This window comes from Lolium rigidum, chromosome 4, assembly GCF_022539505.1.
Source record: "Lolium rigidum isolate FL_2022 chromosome 4, APGP_CSIRO_Lrig_0.1, whole genome shotgun sequence".
In the NCBI taxonomy this organism is placed as follows: domain Eukaryota; kingdom Viridiplantae; phylum Streptophyta; class Magnoliopsida; order Poales; family Poaceae; genus Lolium; species Lolium rigidum.
Window position 1 is genome coordinate 210,780,226 of NC_061511.1, and position 24,755 is coordinate 210,804,980.

General features: G+C 42.5%; 2 protein-coding genes across 2 annotated transcripts; both read left to right on the forward strand.

Annotated features, from left to right (window-relative positions):
• The first annotated feature begins 8,809 nt into the window (after positions 1-8,809).
• LOC124706975 (mitogen-activated protein kinase 9-like) lies at positions 8,810-14,591 on the forward strand. The gene is made up of 10 exons (XM_047238641.1): positions 8,810-8,929; positions 9,879-10,287; positions 11,025-11,152; positions 11,241-11,300; positions 12,185-12,334; positions 12,435-12,590; positions 12,730-12,941; positions 13,040-13,135; positions 13,561-13,706; positions 13,796-14,591. The coding sequence occupies exons 1-10, from the start codon at positions 8,903-8,905 to the stop codon at positions 14,173-14,175; spliced, it is 1,764 nt and encodes a 587-aa protein (XP_047094597.1). The 5' UTR covers positions 8,810-8,902; the 3' UTR covers positions 14,176-14,591.
• An 8,527-nt stretch (positions 14,592-23,118) lies between these two features.
• LOC124648163 (serine carboxypeptidase-like 50) lies at positions 23,119-24,501 on the forward strand. The gene has a single exon (XM_047187964.1). It carries the CDS (start codon positions 23,119-23,121, stop codon positions 24,499-24,501), a length of 1,383 nt encoding a protein of 460 aa, XP_047043920.1.
• Positions 24,502-24,755: the final 254 nt, after the last annotated feature.

Below are 24,755 nucleotides of genomic sequence, written 5' to 3' on the forward strand. Positions count from 1 at the left end.
CGGAAAGTGTCTTTGGGTCCCGACCTCCACTGATTCCTTCGTTAAAAAAAAAATCAAATCATATTTAAATGTTCCAAAAAAATGAGAAAAACATTCTGGGCATAATCAATGATGTATCCTACAAGTACGCAAAATCGCAATGCGAAATTATTGGTATTGTGAGCTGCATAAAAAATAACAATCTGATGAAAACGAAGATTTGAAAATATGCACTCAGACACACACTTTTATCTTTTTTGTGCATCTCCAAATACAAAGTATTTGAATTGAGATTTTGCACATTTGTGAAAAACACCATTGGATACATATGGATTTGTTTTCAATTCTTTAAAAACTTATAAATATGATTTTTTTAACAATGGGATCAGTGGAGCTGGGAAGCCAGAAATCTCCACTGTATATCCAATATATACACTGTAAAGATCCCTGTCCATTCTGGATTGTTGAGATGTGTATTCCTACTTGCATATTTCACTACTTCAAATTATTTACCGATAATCATATGAGCTTTCCCATGATCATCAATTTTTTAATGAATGTTCTTGTTGGGAATCAGGCAGAGCTGAGTGAATCAGTAGGTAGCCGGCTGGGATAGATCCAGCTGAGCAGAAACGAGCAGACACCACACGAGTTTCCGTCGGTGGCAGAAGCTTCTTCTCTCTTTACATACACTTCGAATAAATGCTCTATTTGTTTGTTCTTTAAAAAACAGATCAAGTGTTGCTCTCTTTTGCATAATATAAAACAAAAAAATACACTCCACTAGTACTGGTGGTCGCCAGAACTCGGAGCAAGTATAGTATTCTTCGCACTGCGGCTGCGTCGGTGGTGCTAATTAACTAATTAATTAACAACCGGTTATAGAGCATCGACGGTACTGGTACGACTCGTGATGAACGATGGCGAGGTCGATCTGAATCGGCCATTATTAATGACGAGACCGATGAACATGGAGATGCTCCTCTCTCTGCGTGTGCTTGTCGCCGTACTCGAAAAATACTTGCAAAGAGTAGTAAATTTACAATGGATGCATCTAGTAGGGCACGTATAGTATATTCACTTATGTATTCTCCTACCATGTGGCGTACGTCGAGCTGTCCCCTTGCACCGTACAAATTTTCAGAATAATTGTTTGCTACTCCCTTCGATTTATAGTAAGTGCTATAATTTTAGTTTAAACTTAGAATAGACGATTTTCTCAAAATACTTGGCACATAGAGATAGCAAAAAACAAGTGACCCCAACGGATGACCTAAACTAATAAAATAGGCCAAAATTTTTGGGCGCACCCGCGCTGCGCCGCCGCCATCCTAGCCACCACCTCCAGATCTTGTCGCGCCGCAACCCGCCATGCCGTTTGGCTCAAAAAGAAAACCACGCCGACTCGTGCGAAGAGCAACATAGGGTTCCACGGCGTCTGGCTGCGGCAATCTAGCTGCTAGGCCGTCGAGATCACCAACAGCGGGGCGTGGCTGTAGCTGGGGACCTTCGAGTCGCCCAAGCTCGCCGTCCGCACCTGCAATGTGCTGGCACAGGAGGTTGTACTGGCCCCACGACGAGCTCAAATTCCCTGACGTGTTGAGCGCCGCGGAGGCTCAGTTCCTCGCCACTACATTTCGGGTGATGACCCGCGGCGAGGAGCTGGAGCACCGCCATGCATACATGCGCCAACCCACACACCGGCCAAGACGACAAGGAGGCCATGGTGCGGTTCCGTGAAGCACAGCCAGAGCTCGACTTCTACACCAAGAGGGACAAGAAGAAGAAGCAAGCTGATGCAGGCGGAGCTTCAACATCCAAGGGGTATGCCGGCCCCTCGACCATCACCGCCGAGTCATTATAAGAGGAGATGGATGACACATTTTGGGCATCACTTGCCCAATCCTCCGATGTTGAGGACATCGATTTTTGGGATGATCCCTAGGGGTGTCAAGGTTGAAGAGTCGAAGGTGTAGAAGTAGTGTCAATGATGTCTATCTAGTGCCTAAGCATTGTCGATGATGTCTATCTAGCGTGTCAAAGCGTTGAAATTGTGTAGAACTAGTGTCGAAGTGTCTATCTAGTGTCCAAATTGAAATGTCGAAGTACCTATGTATCAAACTACCGTAATGGAAGTGTTCAACTCAAACTACATTTGAAATGTTTCAAAGTTTCGAACTTTGTATGAAATCAAAATGGCGCTTGTGCCCTAAAATACTTCTTCTTGAATTTCCTAGTGCCCTGTTTTACATCTTCTGAAATTGATGCCCAAAATTTGGTGCCCTAAAAGTGACAAAACATTTAAAAAGTGATGTCCTATGATCGAAATTTACATTCCTATTTTACATCCTTTGTTGGAGATGCTTTTAGTAATCTTTTTTTTTTTTTGCGAAACTATGGTTTTAGTAATCGAGAAGTTGGGTGTTGGAAGAACAAACATGACGTTCTTCTACACTACGGAAAGCAAGGTCTAGCAGGCTACTGTCCGTGTGGTAGCAAGTCTGAGAACGGTGACTTGAAGGCATCCCCAACAATGGCCGGATTACATTTTGGTTGGCGTTTCAATTCTGTCACGGACGTGATTACCCGCTACCTAATTTAAACCCGAGTGACCGTGCTTCCAAAGCCATGTACGAGACAGACCAACCCCCGGTTAACCTACTACGGTGCACAAAGCTTCGTGTGGACTTACCAGTCAAAGTTGGATCACGGTGGACCTCACATTTTTCTGAGAGATTGAATTTGAATCGCTCTCGTCATCTCATGGTCGGAGATCCGTCTAATTTCGTGACCAAGTATTTTCCTCGCTGTCGGTACCTTATTTGGTGGTCAACTTGAAGAACTGACCGTCTTTTCCTCAACATACAAGAATTGTGTGCTCGCTGTTCCACTAAAAATGCAGTGTGTGTTAGACTTATCCCCAACTAACATCACTATGGTCCTCACGTTTTGTTACTCTCATTTTTTCAAGGACATGATTGCTCTTAGGAACATCGAAATCGAGCACTCTAGCTAGAAGCTCTCACACACATCCAAATCGCCCGTCGATTGATTTAGCACTCCTTATTTACTATGTAGAGAATATTATTTAGCACTGCAGAGGTGTTGGAAAAAAGGGGATGAGTGCCTTCCTGGCAAATTTGATCAAAGAGCAACAGCTGGATTTTATTGGTCTTCAGGAAACAATTAAAAAAGATTATTCTTCTGCTTTTCTCAGAAGAATTGACCCTGGTGGTGATTTTGATTGGAAATGGATCAGTTCTGTTGGCAGAAGTGGAGGTATCCTGGGTGGTTTTAGGCTATCCAGGTTCACCATTTGTGATACTTCTGTTGGGAAATTTCATATCAAGGTTACCTTGCTTGACCTCAAAATAAATGTGAAATGGTGCTTCATTATCATCTATGGAGCTGCTCAGGCCTCTGATAAAGAGGAATTTCTGGTGGAACTTGGTAACATCTGTAGCAATCAGACTCTACCAATTTTGGTTGGAGGTGATTTCAATATCATGAGATTTTCCAATGAGAAGAACAAACCCATGTCTCATAACAAATGGTCAGATATTTTCAATTCCATCATTAATACCTGTGCCTTGAGAGAGATTCATATGACTGGTGGTCAGTACACTTGGTCTAATAATCATTGTGATCCCACCCTGGAAAAATTAGACAGATTTTTGATGAGTAGCTCTTGGGAGGAACTTTTTCCTCTTGTAACAGTTCACAAGTTGGTGAGGGATGTCTCTGATCATAATCCCTTAATTTTAGATACTCTAGATATCATGGTGAAGAAAAGAGATTTTAGATTTGAAAAAAGATGGCTCAAAGAGGATAATTTCCTAGACAGAGTCAAAAGATGCTGGGAGCAACCAGTTCATGCCAGGGACAATCTGGACAGATTAATGAAGAAACTAAAAAATGTCAAGAAAGCTTTGAAAGGTCGGGAGCTAATCCGAGAGGAGCAGATATCAAAAAGAAGAAAGATATTTCCACCGAATTGAAGGAATTAGAGGAATTGGAAGAGACTGTTCCACTTTCTCCATCACAAAGGATAAGGAGAAGTACTTTGCAGACAGAACTCGTTGTCCGTATTGGATAATGAAGAATCCTTTTGGAGACAAAGATCTAGAGAGAATTGGCTCCTCCATGGTGATAGCAATTCGCTTTCTTTCACAGGGCTGCTAATGGGTGTAAAAGAAAGAGAACTATTTTTTCTCCGAAAGATAGGGATACAATTATCCAAGGTGATGCCGCTTTGTTGGAGCATGCTACCGCCTTTTACAAGGATTTATTTGGTCCAATCACCGACTCGGGATTAGACCGAGAGATGATGTCCGGACCGAAAGAGAAAAACTCAATGTCCTTGATTGTGCTTGAGATGGATAGACAATTTACCTTGGAAGAGATCAAAGATGTTATTGATCACATGGAGAAAAACAAAGCAGCTGGTCCTGATGGCTTTCCCATTGAATTTTATCAACATTGCTGGGAAATTGTTAAATTTGATATCCTGCATGTTTTCAATGATTTATTTGATCATAAAATTGGCTTGGACAGAATTAATTATGGGGTCATTACCCTTATTCCGAAATCTGCTGATGCTGATGTCATTCAAAAGTTTAGGCCGATTTGTTTGTTACAAGTGTTTTTCAAGATTGTGACAAAAACTTTGACTCGTTAGAGTTTCTCCCGTAATGGATAAGCTCTTACTTCCCCGCCGTACAGCTTTTATAAAAGGGAGATACATCTCGGATGGTGTGATGCTGCAGCGTAGAAATCCCGAGAGAGGAAAAACCAGGAAGAAACAGGGGGTAGTCTTAAAAATTGACTTTGAAAAAGCATATGATAAGGTAAACTCGGGGGTTCCTGTTTGATTGTTGTAAACGTAAAGGTTTCAGTGATAACTGGATGCAGTGGATTAAAAAATCAGTTGCTGGTGGGACCCTCAGTGTCAAGGTTAATGACAAGGTGGGCCCATATTTCACTAGTCATAAGGGAGTGAGGCAAGGTGATCCCTTTGCCCCCTTCCTATTTAATATGGCTGCTAACAGTCTGGCTAAAATGATCCATCTAGCTCAAGACAATGGGCTAATCACAGGGCTGGCTGATAATATGGTGCAGAATGGGGTTGCAATCTTGCAATATGCCGATGACACTATACTTTTATTACAAGATGATGTTCAAGCAAGCAATCAATTTGAAGTTACTCGTTAGTACATTTTTGAATCCATGTCTGGATTGAAAATCAATTTTGATAAAAGTGAAGCTATGATGATTCTTGATGACAAGATAAAACAGAATTTCTTTGCTCGAGCTGTTCAAATGTCGATGGGCAGCTGGCCAATCAAATATTTGGGAACTCCCGTTTGTGCAAGAAGGGCCTCAAGAAACCGACATGAGATTCTTGGAGGAAAAACCAAGAAAAAATGTGTGGATGGATTGGCAATTCTATGTCCATTGGAGGAAGATTGGTCAAAATTGATGCTTGTTTAGCTAGCACCGCAAGTGTATCGATGTCCTTGAGGCTGCCGCACAAAACAAATATTGAACATGATTGATAAGCCTATTAGATCTTTCTTTTGGGCTGGAAGTGCTGATAAAAGGAAATATCACTTTGTGAAATGGAGATGGATTTGTAAGCCAAAGCAAAAAGGTGGCTTAGGTGTTAAAGATTTGACTAAATTTAATATTAGTCTGATGTGTAAGTGGTGGTGGAAGCTGGAGCATGACACTGGGCCTTGGCAGGATTTTATGAGGTTGAAGTATTTGAGAGGAAAAGGCATCTACTTTGCAAAAAACAGACCTGGAGATTCTCCACTTTGGTCTGACATGCTAAAAGTCGAGAGCTATATCTCTATGGCAGGAGAATGAATGTTGGGAATGGTTTGTTAACCAGCTTTTGGGGAGATTCTTGGTGTAGTACAAGGCCTCTCAAAGATATGTTCCCTGTGCTGTTTGATATTTGTAATGAGCAAAATATTACTGTGGCTGGTGCTGCTGAGATGGGATGGAGATTCTCCTACAGAAGATGGCTGACTCCTGATCTCATCATTCAGGAGGCTGGGTTGTTTCAGCTGATGAATCAAGTTAACTTGACTCAGGAAAGTGACACTCCCAGATGGAAATGGTCAAAAAACGGCTGCTTTACTGTGAAATCAGTATACAGACAGATAAGTGGGAGTGGTAGGGACAGATCCTTTAAACATTTATGGAAGAGCAAAATCCCCCTCAAAATCAAAATTTGGCTTTGGCTAATTTGGCATAATGCAATAGCTACCAAGGACAATCTCCTCAAACGAAATTGGTCAGGGAACCCCAACTGCCAGTTCTGCAATGAACAAGAGACCATTTCTCATCTCTTCTTTGGTTGCTCTGCAGCCAAATTTGTCTGGACTGCAAGTGGCTACTACCGTCAAATCTCCCACTCGACCTGGGAGTTTCTCCCAATTCTTTTGGTGGTTCCCCCAATTTGCTCCTGTTAGTCGCAGCACCCAGATAGCTGGTTTGGCAGCTATCTGCTGGGCTATCTCGAAAACTAGAAATAAAGCCTGTTTTGAGCAAAAGATGATTAGCTCTCCTTTTGATCTAATCAGCTACGCTGCTGTTTTCATGAATTATTGGGCAGGTTTACATGGAGAACAGGATGCATCCGATCTTAGGGCTGGTGCTGACGGGCTCTTACGCCTAGCTGAGGTAGCTGGAGTTAGATCCTCTGGAAATGATGGTCGGGATGATCTTCTGCGTTTGGAGGATAATAGAACTGGAGAAGATGCAAACGATGATGCTGTTGCTTGATTGCCCTGGGAGTTATGCTTGTAGTTGGTTCCTTTTGGCCGAAGTTGTTAGCCTGTTAAAACTTTCTGTTGGTTCTGTAATCCCCTTTAAAACGCTAGCATTAGGCGGCGATCCTCCGCTTTTTGTTTCTGTTGTTTCGTGAACTCTGTTGTATTTTCGTTATCTCCTTTGATAATGAAAATTCGATCCCTTGGATCGTTTGGAAAAAAAAAATGTAGAGAATATTACAAATATTTGGCAACTTATTTAGTACGTTAGAGAAAATTGGAAATATTTGGCAATTTAGGAGAAACTTTTGTTGTGCATGATAGTACAGCGGTGAACACACACCGGCACACACAATATGAAATGTCGGTCAACCTAGAAGAAAATATACTACCTCCATCCTAATAAATAAGGCTTATATTTTTCTTTCTAAAAGTCCAATGTCAAGTTTCACCAAGTTTTTAGAGAAAAATATACACAGTCCAAAATCAACACCGTTTGATACATCATGAAAAATAATTTCATATAATATCTATATAACATCCTAGTTCTTGATAGTTTTATTTTAAAGGCCTTATTTATATAATATCTATATAACATATTTTTAAATGGATGTATTTTAGCCTACCAAAATATATTATATTTAGAAAACAAATGCAGTGTATGCCACATTGTAGATGGCGTAGGAAGCGCGATCCTGTGGTGCGCATGTGCGCGCATGTACCGTGGTTGTCATCCTTTTAATGTAACCCCTATACGAATCGAAAATGACCATTTTCTCCCTCACATATTATTCTTTTGAAAATCGGAGCACCACAAGAGGTTGGGTTGTAGATGCAGATCGGACGACGGCCGGAGAAGCTTTCACTGGTCAGGTGCCGATGCCATGTGGCGTAGACAAAGGCATAAGATGAAGTAGAGGATAGATTAACGCCAAGTCGGCAACAAGCAAAAGGGAAAAAAGAAAACCAAAAACATCTATCTCCGCACCTTCTGATCATCTCCGCTGTCTGGGCATCTTTTATTTGTGTGGTTTCAAAAACCAAAAGAAAGAAAAAACTAAGACTGAGAGGGCATATTATCTCAGGGCATCTTTTATTTGTGTGGTTTCGAAAACACGAGTATAAGAAAACACATGAATATAATGACATGTCATCTTTCGATGGTGTATGATTGAGTCATTGAGAGAACATGCATTTGACTGTATAGGGGATAAACATAGAATTCCTCGCAAGATGTTGGAGTAGATAGAAGTTACATATGAAATCTAGCAGAAATGAGACATATGAATAGAAAAAACTATGAATACTACAGATTGCAATTCCACAAATCATACGAATCAAAGGACTGTCTAAAAAATTCTACTTCCTCCGATTCATATTACTTAACACTAGCATAGATATATCTATAACTAGATACATCTATATTAGTTGCAACTAATATGAACGGAAGGAGTATATAAATCATAGACTAAGAGTTCTTTGGAATTTACTATCTTCGAACACGGTCACTTGTAGCGTGTGACTGGGAAACCGCGATCATGTGAGGCGCATGTGGAGGTGGTGCGCGTACGTCACGTTCGCCATCGTAAGTTGCAACAAGAAAATACCGATTTCTCCCTCACAAAGAAAAACAATAATGGAGCACTATACGAGGTGGATAGTAGGCGGGCGGTGGTTGCCGACGCGGAGATGCGGATCGGACGGCTGGGATGCAGCTTCCCACGCCATGTGGCCCACAGTAACGCACGCACGCACATTCACAATAAGAAGAAGAAGGAGAAGCACAGGAGGAAAGAAGCAATCTTGTAGATTAACGGCAAGTCGGCAGCGAGCAAAAGGAAAGGCCACGGCCAAGAATCGCGCTGCAATCTACCTCCGGCCTCCCCCGCTCCGGCCCGTTCCTCCTCTCCCTTCGCCGGCGGCCGCGAGATCGGGGCGGAGGAGAGACAGAGGCCCCGATCTGCCAGCGGCTTCGCCTCGCCGCGGCGCGTGGATTTGAGGGCGGCGCCGGCCGAGCTGCTAGCGCCGCGCGTGCGCAGGGTTTGGCGTGATCGGAAGGCGCCTCGGAGGGTGCGCGCCCGTTTGAGGAGCGGGGTTGGGTTGCGGGGATCGACGGATCCGTCCGTCCGGTCCGGGAGGCCGGAATGCAGCAGCAGGGGCAGATGAGCAAGGTGGGTCGCCGTCCCCGCTCCTTCCACTCGTTCTAGGACCCCCGCTTGTCTTCCCAAGCCGATATCTTCCGTCGATTCGAGTTATATTATATTATACAAACGCGTCGGTGTTTTTGAATCGCTGTTTTGAAAATTTAATTTCTTTTTAATACTCCTTTATCAAGATTTCGATGTCTGCATCCTTGCTAGCGTAGCCCAAACTTTTGATCTGGCCGTGCGATACAAAAAGGACAAATGCCGATGCTTGCTGTTGATTTCAGTTCTTGGATGCAAGCGAGTCGGTCCTTTTTTGAATCGTCGCTGCTGTTCTTCAAACTTTCCAGAACGATTTTTCAAACTACTGCTAGTTCAACCTTGTATTGATGTTTCAGTTTCGGCATCCTTCCTGTCCCGTGGCCGAAACGCTCGATCTGGCATGTCTGCGAGAGGAAGAAAGAAAATGTCAAATGCAGTCGGTCGGTTCCAATGCCGCGTGCGTGGTCAGTAACCAACAGCTCATGCCTCACATGCGGAAGTTGACCGCGCTCTCGGTTGCCGCTTCCAGAATCCAGATGCCCTCTGTTCCGTGCAGGAGAGAATCAAACAAAACCACAAGCTCCAGCCTGTTCCCCCCGTCGGTGCGCAAAAAATTAAGAAGTTGCATTTCTTGTTGGTGCCGTCTCATGTGCCCACCAGCAACCGGAAGTTCATAGGAAGCAACTTGAAGGGACTGTTGATTATAGCGGCCACGGTGCTTTGGCTTCTTTATGGTTGGTTCAGCTGCAGTGCGGTGTGGCCATTCCAAATCTCTGTCGGTCTGCAATGATTATCCCTCTAACCCCACAAATCATGTGCCATTCCAGTTTGCCAGACTAACTGTTTAACATCCTCTGTTGTGGCTATCTGTTCCATAGTTGTTTTTTTGACAGTTTGCTGATTCAGTCCGCTCAATTCGTTCGTTGTTTTTCAGAGTGCCGCGGATGTGGACTTCTTCACGGAGTACGGCGACGCGAACCGGTACAGGATCCAGGAGGTCATCGGCAAGGGGAGCTACGGGGTCGTGTGCTCCGCCCTCGATCTGCAGACGAGGCAGAAGGTGGCGATCAAGAAGATACACAACATCTTCGACCACGTCTCCGATGCCGCGCGCATCCTCCGCGAGATCAAGCTCCTCAGGCTCCTGAGGCACCCCGACGTCGTCGAGATCAAGCACATTATGTTGCCTCCGTCGAGGAAGGACTTCAAAGATATCTATGTGGTGTTTGAGCTTATGGAGTCTGATCTCCACCAAGTTATCAAGGCCAACGATGACTTGACGAAGGAGCATTACCAGTTCTTTCTCTACCAACTGCTCCGAGCCCTCAAATACATCCATACTGGTACGGAATCGTTACCTTCAAGTCTATTGTTACTTTGGAGAACGATGTTTCACCATGAAGGTGGTGTTGTGTTGTAGTCTACACTTACGTGTGGTGGGTCAGATCCCCTTTTCATGTCGTTTTCTTTCACTTTTCTTTCAAACACACGCTCGCCCCTGGGGCTTGTTCTTCAATAGAAATAAGTTTGGTGATAGGTCAGTTATGGTTCCTCAGTGAGCAGAGCTAGATAATCTACAATGCGGTTTAGTCAACAGCTGCTCAGTTGATACTTTAATTACCAAAGTGTGGCTTCTGTCAAGTTTAGTCAACCAAGAGAATAATATTAACCTTAAATATCTATCATCCCTTTCAACACTTCCAAAATAATACCCCCTTACATATGTTAGCCTGCATTCTCTGAATTTTCTGAAAGTGCTTTCCTTTTGAGCCATAGACCATCCACAACCATAATGGATGTAAATTATGATTATACCCTAGCAGTCAAGATAAGTTTTGCACAATTATTGATGCAACCTTTGTTCTCCTCTTGAAAATGAAATATATTGGTCTTTCTATATGGTAGCCACTCTTGTAAAGACACAGCAATTTGATTGCTCGTTGGAAAACTTGTTCACTTGCTTGCCATATGTATTGAATTGACACGGCAAAAAATTATAGCCCAATGCTTTTCCTTCAATGACACACCGTAAAAAAATTGTTACTTGATTTTCACTAATACTGAGTTTATATGACTGCAGCTAGTGTTTACCATCGTGACCTGAAGCCGAAGAACATTTTAGCAAATTCTAACTGCAAACTGAAGATATGTGATTTTGGTCTGGCACGAGTTGCATTCAATGATACCCCAACAACAGTCTTCTGGACGGTATGTTGGTAGAAACTCTTATTATGTTTTCTGTAAGAGATTGGATTAAGAATCAGACTTCACGGATGTCATACCTATCCCCATGCAGGATTACGTCGCAACAAGATGGTATAGAGCTCCAGAGCTCTGTGGATCCTTCTTCACGAAGGTGAGCTTTAGAATGCATGCTTGTTAAAAAACAAAGAAACAGAATAAGGTGCTTATTCTATTGACATGCTAGACTGTAACAGGACAACATGTTTATAATTGTCCTATCATGAACTTGATTCAGTTGTCAGTTGTGACATACTCCCTCCGTCCACAAATAAGTGGATGTGCGGGATTTTCAAGGCAAATTAGTAAAAGAAGAGAAAAATTGCATTGGAAAGATGCAACCAACATCTCTCTCCTCTTTAATTATTTCACCTCCAATAGGCTAAGTGCATATATAAAATTAAGATAACATGTGCTAGATATTATTGGGTTTGATTTCCGTGCAATGAGAGAGAAATAATTTTTGCTAATTTAAAGTGCATTGGAAACATAGAAGTACACTCTTTCATGGACAGAGTTTAAGGCTAGATGTCCACTTATTTGTGGACGGAGGGAGTAATGTGGATTATGGTTGATGGCTCAGTACCATGGGTTATCAAATTTTTATCATATGAACATAGTATATGCGACATAAGTTCTCTTGTGAAAATTCAAATGCACTACGTACCTGTTCCGTTATAGTGGTTCCATACAGAAATGCTCAACTTCATAAATTTCCATGGTTTCTCCATTTGTCGGAGATATTAGATCTGTTCAGTCTTTTTTTTTGTCATTTTATACTACCTGGCCTGTTTTCATTCCTGAATTTGATCTGAACATAATTCTTGCCACGTTCTACACGATTACTGGATCACTATCCTGTTGAATAGTAACTTCGACAACAGTCAAATGAACTGGTCTTACTTCTAAGAACAATAAAAGCATCTTTATTTGTTACCAGGATTTTACTTCTATGCATTTTCTTATTTGTTTTGGGTTCTTGTTCCCTCTGAAATGCAGTATACACCTGCCATTGACATTTGGAGCATTGGGTGCATTTTTGCGGAGGTGCTGACAGGGAAGCCTTTGTTTCCTGGTAAAAATGTTGTCCATCAGTTAGACTTAATGACTGATCTTCTAGGAACACCTTCCGTGGACACAATTTCTCGGGTATGGCACTGAACTCAGGGGAGGGCATATATTTTAGTTTATCTGCTGAATGTTTTCAGTGACTACACAATCTGAATTTATTAGTTTTGTTCCTTTCCAGGTCCGGAATGAAAAAGCAAGAAGGTACTTGAGCAGTATGAGAAAGAAAGACCCAGTTCCATTTTGTCAGAAATTTCCCAATGCGGATCCTTTGGGACTAAAACTCTTGGAAAAGCTATTAGCGTTTGATCCAAAGGACCGTCTAACTGCAGAAGAGGTAGTCTTTTGGTGCTATTTAATCATTCTGATATCTCGCTTTTTCTCTCTGTCGCATCATGCCTCTAACGCTGCTTGCAACACTAGTTGGTTATAATTGTGATGCACTAATGTTTCCTTCAATACTTATGTTTTGTCAGGCATTGACTCATCCATACTTTAGAGGCCTTTCCAAGCCTGATAGAGAACCATCCTGTCAGCCAATCAAAAAACTGGAGTTTGACTTTGAGCACAGAAGAATGTCGAAGGATGATATAAGGGAGCTAATATTCCAGGAGATATTAGAATATCACCCACAATTGCTGAAGGACTACAGAGACGGCACAGAGAGGACAACCTTTCTATACCCAAGGTTTTCTTTTTTCTACGGCTGCATTCCGTCATTTCTGTTCATTGTGTCAAACTATCAAACTCTTACTGACCGCCATGCTTCGTGGTTATGTTTTTCAGTGCTGTTGACCAATTCAAGAAGCAGTTTTCTCATCTTGAAGAAAGTGATGGTAGTGGCCCTGTTCCAGGAGAGAGAAAACATGCATCCCTTCCTAGGTAATATCGCATGATATTCTGGTCTTCTGTTCATTTTGTCCTTCTATATTAACCGCACGGGTACAAAACTCTTAATGGTGCACTTTGAAGTGCACCCCTCATCTTCTGTTCATTTTGTTGGTAATATTGTTGGATGGTGAACTGTCTAATAGTATAAACTTCAGAGCTAAGTGACTGGGATCTGTGACCTCAGGGTTCTCAAATTGTTAGGTCCTGTGTAATACTTTGTTGGTCTGTTCAGAAGTCTAAGTGATAGTTGATTAGTATGTGTTCAGAGCGTTGATACTTGATACATGAGACCCACTTGATACTAGTTTGTTTACTTTGTTGGGACTCGGTACTTGCATGTGCTTCTGGCCTTTCATCATTGTATGCTTATGAAGGAAAGCTTGTGTTATTGCTAATCTACATCTTCATTTCTGCAGGTCCACTATTGTCCACTCAACTCCAATACCTGCCAAGGCACAACCTCCCGTGGCCCCATCGAGGGGCAGACCAATCTCCAATGAGACAGGAAGGTACCCTGGAAATGTTCCCAGTGCTGCTCAGGCTGCACACACGGCACAAGCAGGTGAGTTTTGCATTAATTTACTATACATGTTTCATTGATATTGTTCGGACTGTAAATTCTCATTTGTAAGATTATTTCCTATATTTCAGCATTACCTTACGAAAGTGGAAGCGGCAAATATCCTTACTCAGGGTACTCTCCCCAGCCACAGATCCCACAAGCATATGGGTATCATCATCAACCGCCCAGTGCTGGGCAACCACATGCCATTGGGGGCTATGCTTGTGCATACACCACCAAAGGCACGGTGGTTAATGCCGCCGCTCCAGGCATGAGAGCATCCTCCTACCAACATCTTCCAGCACCGTCGAAGAACAGCCCGCTGGACAGACTAGCGGCGGAAACCACTGACATTTACACAAGATCTCTCAATGGCATCGTGGCCGCCGCTGCGGCATCAGCCGGCACCGGGGGTGCTCACAGGAAGGTCAGCGCCACAGTGCCATTTGGGGTGTCGAAAATGTACTAGTGTTGCCCAAAATGACATGTCAGCATGTCTTCGGAGCTCTGAAACCGACTCCTCGCTGGGAAGCTGCTGCCCCTAGTAATTGGAGTCGTGGCAACAGATGGGGAAACTAATTGGCCTGAAATAACTGAGGGATGATGGTCGTCTAGAAGAGGGCAATGCGAAGATAGGTGATCTGAGGCAGCTTCTGATCCTCTCCCATCTCTTCTCTAGCTTTTTTGTGCTTTACATATAGGCAGGGATTGTGTTGGTCTCTGCACACAACAGGGCCTTGTGACATGAGTTATTTAGTTGCAATTCAGCTGGTTGGTTAGCGGCTGTTTGGAAGCAAGCCAAAGCGAAGATAAATTTGTACTATCTTGAACAACTAATTAAAGAGATGGTCCATTGATCATCATATCATTATTCATACTTATTTACAACCTTGCTAGTTACCCCATATGTTCAGATGCCCCGGGGTGTATTTTGAGTGTACTGGTTAATTAATTTGTATCAGGTGAACCCACATGCTGTAAAGTTACCTAGAGGCTGACCTCGTCTTAGAGCATCTTCAGTGTCACACCCAATATGATATTGCCAGCAGCGCCTCCAATAAGCTATTAGGGTCTGTGGTGCCGGCACAATGTGCTGGCCATTAGGGCCATCTGATAGGCCCTCCCAATAGTTTTTTCTTCTTCTGTTTTCTTAGCAAATGAAACCACATTTTGCTTATATAAATGAGACCCAATCGCACAAGCATACGCGTCCGGTGCTGGGCAACCACATGCCATGGGGGCTATGCTTGTTTTGACGGAAAAGGCATATCACATCTACTTTTCATTGATTTTAGAGAAAGAAAAACTACAAGGTGTAGAAAACTGAAAGAGCAACGAACAAACATCTAGAGAGCTATTGATTGTCATACGATTTGATCTGTGCGTCACCGAAGGCACACATTATGTCGTTTTGATTCATTTGGGTCGTTCCGCGTGGTGGGAACAAACAAAGAAGAAATTGGGCAAAAATATATACTAGGTGATCTCAGGCAAGCACCTGGCTCTTATAAACAGATTGCTTAAAGCGATGGTTCATTGAACAACATACGATCGATCCATGCATCAGTTAATTTGGAACAAAGGGAGTAACATGTACTCGTACTACACACAGTTTGCATATATGTTAGAGTTAGTTAACTTTGTCGCCGTTAGATATAGCTCATCATCGCGCGTGCAATGTTTAGTGAGCTGCACGTAGTTGTAGTTTGAGTCGCACGTGATGGTACTAGAACTCTAGAAGCTGTGGCACGTGGAGATACGATGATCACGTGCACACACATGAGGTTAGGCACGTTTTCAGATCGGCCGAACCGTAACATGTGGCAGTGGTTACTAACACTCGTTACTGCCGCTGGCGTACGTCATATCGGCTGCTTAGTGCTTACGTGATTATATGTGCAATCTCGTCTTGGACTTTTTGGTACCCTAGTAGTCCTTTCGTTTGGAGTACGTGGTAGCAGTGGTTAAACGAGTTCAATCTGGTCTTGGTGACTTAGGCTTGGAGCTGTTGTTTTCCGGCCGGCCTACGTACGTCCGAATATGACTAGTTACCGTCTCTGATTGAGAAATTGTTTAGAGTAAAAGTAATGAGAGATGAACTGTTAATTTCATTGATGATTGAGGGGTATATATACCCAGCGAATAGGTGCCAACAAAGGCGGTTTACAAGGTTGTGTCCCCTCGGAGGGACGTGGCTGTTGGACAAAAAGTAACTGCCTAGTTAGCTTAAGACCTAAGCTAATCTATTTCTAACACTCCCCCTTGGACAACGGCGTTTCTTGAAAATCCGTTGTATAATCTTCAAGATCTTCTTGTATAGTCTTGAAGTCTTCTTGCGTATCCATGAGGATGCCCTTGTAAACATTGTTGTTCTTTGTAAACTCTACCATCTTTAGAATCTCTCCCCAAAAAAAAAACCCATTGGGAAAAAATATGAGGAGAGTCGTATGTGATATGTTGTTAAAACTCCTTTAAACCCTGTTGGAAAAATAAGGAGAAAATAATACAACATATAAAGATTATTGTCTCTTGAGAACTCATATGAGCAAAACCTTGATAAGGAAAAATCTCATTAGTGAGTTTAGAGATCAATAAATATGCCTTATGTACTTCCTTTAAAAACCCCAGTGGGGAAAATAGGAGGTACGACATATAAATATTGCAAAGAGTGCAATATGATGTGCCACTGAAAACTCCTTTAAAACCCAGTGGGAAAAAACAAGGAGAAAGCAATGTGGCATATCTAGACACTTGTATTTATATTGTCTCATTAAAAACCTTTTATGATAAACCATTAGGAAAACTCATTAAGGGAAAAAAAGAGTACAATATATATGATCTAATGATCATCACCGGGTTATAATTTGGGAGTTTTACTCCCCCTGAACTTTGCAAATCTAAAAGTTGTCTCACACCAATCCATGAACTTAAATTCATGAGTATGGGAATCTGTAAAACAATCTATTAGATTTTCACATGATATGTTTGCAAAGTGTTTATCTTCCTAGTTTGAAAAATATTAATTTAACCCTTATGCATTTGAGCAATACAAGTGGTATCATCTGATAGATAATGGTGGGTGATTCTGTTGAATCTTAACCACATGATCTTGAATGTGGTCAGTCGAGCCTATTTTGTTCTATTAGTTAGAAGGCTCTTTCATTGAATTCAGTCTATGATATGGCATTTTCGGGATCGATAATTATAGCCAATGTAGATTACACGATGGTCAAATCTTGATATTCCTAAGGGAATTAATCAAGATCATTTGAGCCTTAAATATATCGGAGGATATTACTTACACCAACCTTTTAGTTGGGGTTATCACTTTAAAGAAGTTGACAACAAAGCATTCACATTCGTGATGTAGTTTGTATTGAGATATGGAACAAGAGGTCCAATATCACTTCATCACTACTACAATATAATGTATGAATGAATTTGTATCCCTGTCAGGGATAGTGTGACCATATGTATCTTTGATTTGATTTATCCATATTTAATTTCTCCAAAAATTTATGGACATGTAAAGACTGATAGATATGTATTTCGAAGGAATATAATCAAGTTATAAACTTGGTTAATACTTGGTTCAATCCAAATCTCCGTCTTGATATGATTGCAAGGACCTTTCATGTATATTATAAACTTTGATGATAAAAGCATTCATATATACAAAGGTCATGTAGAATCCAATTAGGGATTTTGTTTATGACAACATATAAGCAATCATCACTGTACGAGTAATCCTTTATAAGAAGGACCTCTTATAGTCAATTGTACCACACAATTTGTGTTTGACTATTTTAAGTCATAGAGTGACTTTTGTATTATTACACATATGTTGCGATTTAATTTTGGATTTGGATTTATAAGTCTTAAGGACTTTAATATAGATATCCAAATTGAGTGACCCATATGATTATGTAATCACTACATCCATCAGCTACATGGATAGTTTATTTATAATTGCCAATAATATTAGTATCGAAACATAATTCCACTTATACCAATAGGGTATGTTACATCATATATAATTGATGTCGGGTCTCTGCGTGAACCCTTGCGCTACAAGCCTCACTTTATCACCATCTCATTTTTTTTTGTTGTTAATAAAAAGTCATTTGCCTTCTAGAGGGAAGGTGCTTATGAGGAATAGGTATTACGATGGTAAATACCTCCCTTATTGAGTGAGTGCTATTCTTATTCAATTGCATCCTTCTAGTTGAACCAATATATGAGTGCATTAGGCACTCTGCCATGGACTTTGGTTCAGGGCCCTAAAGGTTTTGGCAATTTTAAGAATATTTTATTTGTCGACAAATGTAGTCTTTGTTGTATGATTCTGTTGAATCGATAAGATTTGTGGAAATGAGATTAAAATATTTTAACTCCTCATGATTTCCCATAACAATGGAGTCAAGGTGTTTCGATGTCCCAACACTTAAAATTATGTGCACATTTGTGCTGGGTTTGGATGATGAGCATCCACTATGTGTTATTCAACTTGATGTTGAACTACATTTACTTGTTGAGGATATAATTTCCTCTTTTCCGCGGAAGCATGTGAGAATTTATATCTCATGTGACCAAATTTCTCCCCCTTTTGCTCTCATTTCAGAGGAAAGTGGTTACATTAGGTACCTTCACTCTTTTGGCACATTGGTTGCATGCATAATATGATTCTGTGACATATTTATCACGAGTAAATGTATGTGGCAGATTTGCAATGTGTTGCAAATTTATGACTGAACTTATCGTTTAGATTTTCAAGTACGTGAATATAAGAACTGAAAGTCTATGACATTTATTATTTATTTATCGGCATTCTTTGTGGTACTAATCTCCCCCTAATGCCGAAAAATATCGTTATTGCAAATGCAATCAGCGTACGGGCTATTAATAACTCCCTTGTTAGGGTCTTGAGGTATTTGACGGATAAGCAATTATACCTTAGTTATTTATCACATAGATCCCAAATTGATGTGAGGGCCCATGATGTACACTGGGGTGGTGATACCGGTATATAACCGAATTATCGCAGATGGGAAATACTTGTTTGATTTCCACGTACTTACTGCAAGGGGAAGCAGTATGATAAGCAACTATAGTGATCTAGATTAGATCTACGGTGTGTAAGACCGCATGTCTCCAACAATATGTTGGTATATCAAAATTTTGTTGCAGTGGTCATTTAATTAGTTTGATTCTTTTGACAAAGAATTTAGTTGCACTATTCTGGGTATGTACACGCAGGTACTTAGTAAAATCATGAATGCTCATGAAAACAATATTAGTATTGGTTTAACCAATATATACAATATTTTGCTCTTAATTTGATAATTTGAGCAATTAATTTAGTAAAATCATGGATTTGTGGAGATTAAAGACCCATGTAAGACCATCAACTAGATGTATCTATGAATACCATGAAATACTTATATCACCCAGATAGTTATTGAATAGTCCACAAGTATGTTCTTGAATAAGTTCAGGAAATTTGAGTGGAGTGTGAGAGACATAGAAAAAGAATTCTCATGGCACATTAGGTGCTCATAAAATCTGATGATTTGAGAATTTTGCAACTTGTAAATTGTGACCAACAAAATTTCACTATTTTTTCGCATTATCCCTATAATGGGTGACCAAGGCCATTATGACAAATCTTAAATTCATCAAGATCCAAAAAATTAGTTTGTACGCAACAAAGTTTATTATGAATTCAGTTCATACATTGAAATGTCATGTATGAGAAACATGATATTAATGGAAAACATACCACATTTAGTAGTATGATTATTGACTAAATGACATATTGGGATAGTTATGAGACTGAACAAGGTTTCCAAAATGTCTTGGGAATTTCATTTCACAATAAAAATATTATTGCAAAAGAGTGTAGCTCTAACTGGACTAGACTTATGTTTTGTTAATGATGAAGATTATAAGTACAATCCATAGCCAGAATATATTCCAGTGTTTCTTGAAGTGAGCTTCAAAAATTATCTCGTTTAACTCGTAGAGGATCAACTTGTGGTATAACCCAACCAAAAGTCTTGGGAATTGGGATTTTATATGTATAATGATTCATACAATAACATCTCTGATAAAATTTGAGAGTTATCTTATCCCTTTTAGTAGGTTCATTATGTTTCTGCTTGTCATTTTACCTCCACTTTACATTGATTTCTCGTGGTTCTTTTCAAGACCATTTAGATTCTTAGTATTATGAGTAATAGTTCAATTTCAGGTAGTGCTATATATCACCTGTAGGGTGTATCTAATAAATCTTTATAAGAAGACAACATATAGCCTGAAATAAAGACGATGATGTTCTTACATTACCATCAAAGTAGGATGTAAAGTGCATTGAGGTTTTTGAATCAGGCATACATTAGAAACTGCCTAATCACAAAATATAAACTTGGAGTTGATTTTGTATACACCAGAAAAAAAAAACTACAATGTACTAGAAGTACTCAAAAGTGTTTGAGAAACTATTAACATTGTATTTATGCATCATATATCTCCTTGATGGAGATTTACGGAGAAATCAATATTTACCCAAATTCTCCACTAATGGAAATGCTAGCCATGTCCAAGAGATGAACATGCAACTCATTTACTGTGATAGTAAATTGAAATTGATGAAAAATGCTCTGAATGAGCATATATTAATGGTCAAGGTGATTTCTTAATGACCTTAGGTAGACTTTTAATGTTGATAAATCAAATACTACTTCTATCAATGATTTTTTTACTTCATTCCCAAAGTGATGGGTGATGTTACATTTTAGCACCAAAACACATATGTATATACTTTTTGGCATTGGTTATTTGTGGTGAATATGATTATCACCACATGATGTAAAACGTTTAGTAGTTTATGAGAAATTTATGTTTTATCATGGATTGTCTTGATAGGCATTACAACAATCAATGATTATAAATTGCACATCTAACCAATTTAATAGAAGCATGGAATTATCATGCATTAATTGCTTTTTTACTATGATAGTAAAATTTATTTTGGTAAAGAGCAAATATGCTCTAGAGCAACAATTTGAATATTAAGCTGATGTTTTTATGCCATATGTGTGTAGATTTCAAAATGCAAGTTAACACATTTTAGATATTCTCCATATTTATGGAGTACATCTCTCGGCAATGGAAAATCGCAATTTCTGCATTCCATGCCATTACCTTGTGATTCAAAAACAAAATTTAAGATAGTCACACATTTTATTGACAATTTTATCCGGTTTTAAAATGAGAATTTGCAAGAAAATAAAATTTCAATTGCAAATCAACCGTGCACCAAAATTTAATGTTATAGAGAATGCTAAAGGTAATTATATAACATGACGCATGTTCAAGAGGACTATGGTATGTGATGCAAGTAAATTATACATACTCGTGCATTATGTAAAGACCAGAGGGTCTCATATGGTAATTTCACATGATGTAAAATGATGCATAATTATTATTTCAAATTCAATTTATCATGAATGTTTTCCTTAGAGAAAAACGCGCATAAAATGCAGATAGTAATAACAAAGGTTAAAACGCTTAGAAAGTCAAGTCTGAGGACTAGACTGCTAAGTATACTGAGTCTGATGACGCATTTATAAAATGTAGCAAGGATGGGGATAAATTGCAAATACATCAAATAGATAAGGTTTGCCATTTTCCTGTGTCTGTGCATACGAATCAATCGATTCGTTCGGCTTGTGCAGAGCTTCACCGTGCGGTGGCGACCGGGCCGCTCGCCGTTGCCACCGCAGGAATACTCGTCATGGGGTCGATTGAAGGAGTGCGAAGGGCGGACTCAGTCGCGTTGATTTGTGGCGTCGCCTTGAGGACGAGCGCGTCTGTCGCGCGTTGCCGGAGGGCGTCGCCGTGTACCAGTAGTGCCGCATCACCGTGAAAGCCGTTGTCTACACCGCGGGCGTTGGCGGTGAGCCGCCGTTCCACTGAGTGACTTAGGCAGTTGCGCAGCGCTGGAAGGTCGCGGGCGCCGCTGTGTGTCGTCGTCTCCGACGGCCGCGTCATCGGGGCAAGCGCGCCGCACATCGGAGGGCGCTGCTGCGTGCCGGCTATGGTCCGTCATCGCCACCACCGTTCGTGGAACGGCTGCCCTCGGTGCTCATCGCCCAAAGCGCCGGGGCGCGTTTTTGCCGCCTCCACTGGTTTTCTGCGCTGCAGAGGAGTCACGCCGGAGTGTTGTGGCCGCGTTGGGCTGATGACCTCCCGCGGGAGCCGCCGGGCCACACGCGCCGGCGAACGAATGTCCTGCTCCTTCCTCTCTCTCTGTTATTCACTTGGCCTTATGCTCTCGGTAGATACAAAGTGCGTGATAACGTGTTTAGAGTAAAAGTAATGAGAGATGAACTGTTAATTTCATTGATGATTGATGGGTATATATACCCAGCGAACAGGTGCCAATAAAGGTGGTTTACAAGGTTGTGTCCCCTCGGAGGGACGTGGCTGTTGGACAAAAAGTAACTGCCTAGTTAGCTTAAGACCTAAGCTAATCTATTTCTAACAGAAATGACTGGGTCCCGTGCACGAAACAAATATACTTTATTACATGTTATTAATATGCCTACTTTCTTTATTAAAATAAGTGATTTTTGCATATACAATCTAAGATTTGATTATGTTTAGATAAAGTTGAGTACTCCCTATTCTAAAATAATACTCCCTCCGTTCATTTTTATAGTGCCTATAAATTTTTGGCATGGAAATTAGCGCAAGAGTATATTTTACACAAAATCATCTGGCTAAATGACTTGAGATCAGACTAAAATTAGGGAAATCGATAACTTCCTAACTTACCGTAACAAATCCCACAAATCTGTCTGGTTGACTCTTAATATATGTGCAGCCAGGTTTAATTAAGGAAAGAAAAACATTGCTTCCTAAATCTAAGCAATCCGTAGGACCATGCATTAGGAAACTCAATTAATTGTTTCCTATTTTGTATGGACTTTTTCATGCATATCGTGTGGGAGTTGACCGGTGGAGGGGGTAATTAAAAAAAAAGTTAAGCTACATAATGTATTATGAAATAAATGCCAAAAATCTATAGGCACTATAGAAAGAAATAGAGGAAGTAGTACAGTACAATTTGTAAAACATGAAGATCTTAATGATATTAGCTAGCACGAATCTAAAGCAGTGGAGCTACACGGCAACTGCATGCACGAGACAATCTCCACTCTCCTCACTCATTAACCGGCGTACGTCGATACGAACGTTTCACTCGCAGCTTCACTCGCCGGAGAGACGTCGTATCGATGATTTCGACGATGATGACCGATACCGGACAAGAGTGACCAGCTCAACAAGTCCAAGATGTATACTATATAACTGGCATCCAGACAAGCCGCCAAGTCCAAACCGACGAACCATGGCACGGCCGCTTCCTCCCACGTTCCAGCTCTTTCTGCCTCTCCTGCTCGCCGCCGTGCTCTCGCACTCCGGTTCAAACGCGGCGGCCCAAGTAGTGTTCCCCGTGCAAGCTCGCCCGACCAGCTCCGGCTACCTCCCCGTCGACGCGTCCACCAACGCGTCCCTCTTCTTCGCATTCTACGAGGCCGCCGACCCGCTCGACGCCGCGCCGGCCGACACGCCGCTGATCCTCTGGCTCGACGGCGGCCCGGGATGCTCCGGCCAGCTCAGCAACTTCTTCCAGATCGGGCCCTACTCCCTCGTCGTCGCCTCCGGCGCCAACGGCTCCCTCTCGCCCAACCCCTACGCGTGGAACCGCCGCTTCGGGCTGCTCTTCTTCGACAGCCCGCTCGGCACCGGCTTCAGCTCCGCGCCGTCGCCGGAGGCCATCCCGAGTAACCAGTCCGTCATCGCGGAGCAGACGCTCGCCGCGATTCAGGCCTTCTTCGCGCTCCACCCGGCCTCCTTCCGCGCGCGCCCCTTCTTCCTCGCCGGCGAGAGCTACGGCGGCAAGTACGTGCCGGCCGCTGCCTCGCGCATCCTGGCAGCGAACCGGGCGCTGCCGCTGGACATGCGCGTCAACCTCCGCGGCGTGGCCATCGGCAACGGGCTGGTGGACCCGGTGGCGCAGGTGGCCACGTTCGCCGACACGGCCTACTTCATGGGCCTCATCAACCCGCGGCAGCGAGTGGAGCTGGAGGCGCTGCAGGCGGAGACGGCGGCGCTGGCGGACGCGGGACGGTGGGGCGAGGCGACGGACGCGCGCGCGCGGGTGCTGTCGCGGCTGCAGGAGGACATTGGGATGCCCACGCTGTTCGACGTGGTGAACGAGGGCCGGTGGCTGGACGCCGACGCACTGGACGCGTTCCTGAACATGGGCGAGGTGAAGGCGGCCCTGGGCGCGACGGTGGACAACGTGGTGTTCCAGTCGTGCTCGGCGGCGGTGGCGGTGGCGCTGCGGGAGGACGGGATGAAGAGCGCCAGGCCGGAGGTGGAGGAGCTGCTGCGGACGCCGGCGATGCGCGTGCTGCTGTACGAGGGGATCCGGGACCTGCGGGACGGGGTGGCGTCGGTGGAGGCGTGGCTGGCCGCGGTGGAGTGGGACGGCATCGCCGCGTTCCAGGAGGCCAAGCGCACCGTGTGGCGCACCGGCGGCGAGGGTGAGCTTGCCGGGTACGTGCAGAGCCACGGCGCGCTGGCGCATGTCGTGGTGTACGGGGCGGGCCACTTCGTGCCGGCGGGCAACGGGCGCGCGGCGCAGGAGATGATCGAGGACTGGGTGTCCCAGACTGGCATTTTCGCTGGCGACCACGGCCGCGGCGGCGGCCATGGGGTGATGTGAAGACCGTGACGTTTTTTTTTTTTTCGATGAAGACCGTGACGTGCATACGCGCCTGGACGTACGAATTCTTGGAACGGCGGTACTCACACGTCCGTCCTGTAGGATGTAGCCTACTATCGTACTAACTCCCTCCTGCATATACGGAGTAGGAGTATAAGTTTTTTCAAAATAATAATAATATAATTTTTGATCAAATTGATTGAGAATATTATTTATATCTACAAAACCAGATGTATATCATAATGAATGCAATA

What these genes read in the sequence shown, in the direction of transcription:
- LOC124706975 (XM_047238641.1), top strand. Translation starts at nt 8,903, where the DNA reads ATGCAGCAGCAGGGGCAGATGAGCAAG. An exon ending in CAACAACAGTCTTCTGGACG is followed by an intron (nt 11,153 to 11,240) that starts GTATGTTGGTAG and finishes ATCCCCATGCAG; the next exon opens with GATTACGTCGCAACAAGATG. An exon ending in TGCACACACGGCACAAGCAG is followed by an intron (nt 13,707 to 13,795) that starts GTGAGTTTTGCA and finishes CCTATATTTCAG; the next exon opens with CATTACCTTACGAAAGTGGA.
- LOC124648163 (XM_047187964.1), top strand. Translation starts at nt 23,119, where the DNA reads ATGGCACGGCCGCTTCCTCCCACGTTCCAGCTCTTTCTGCCTCTCCTG.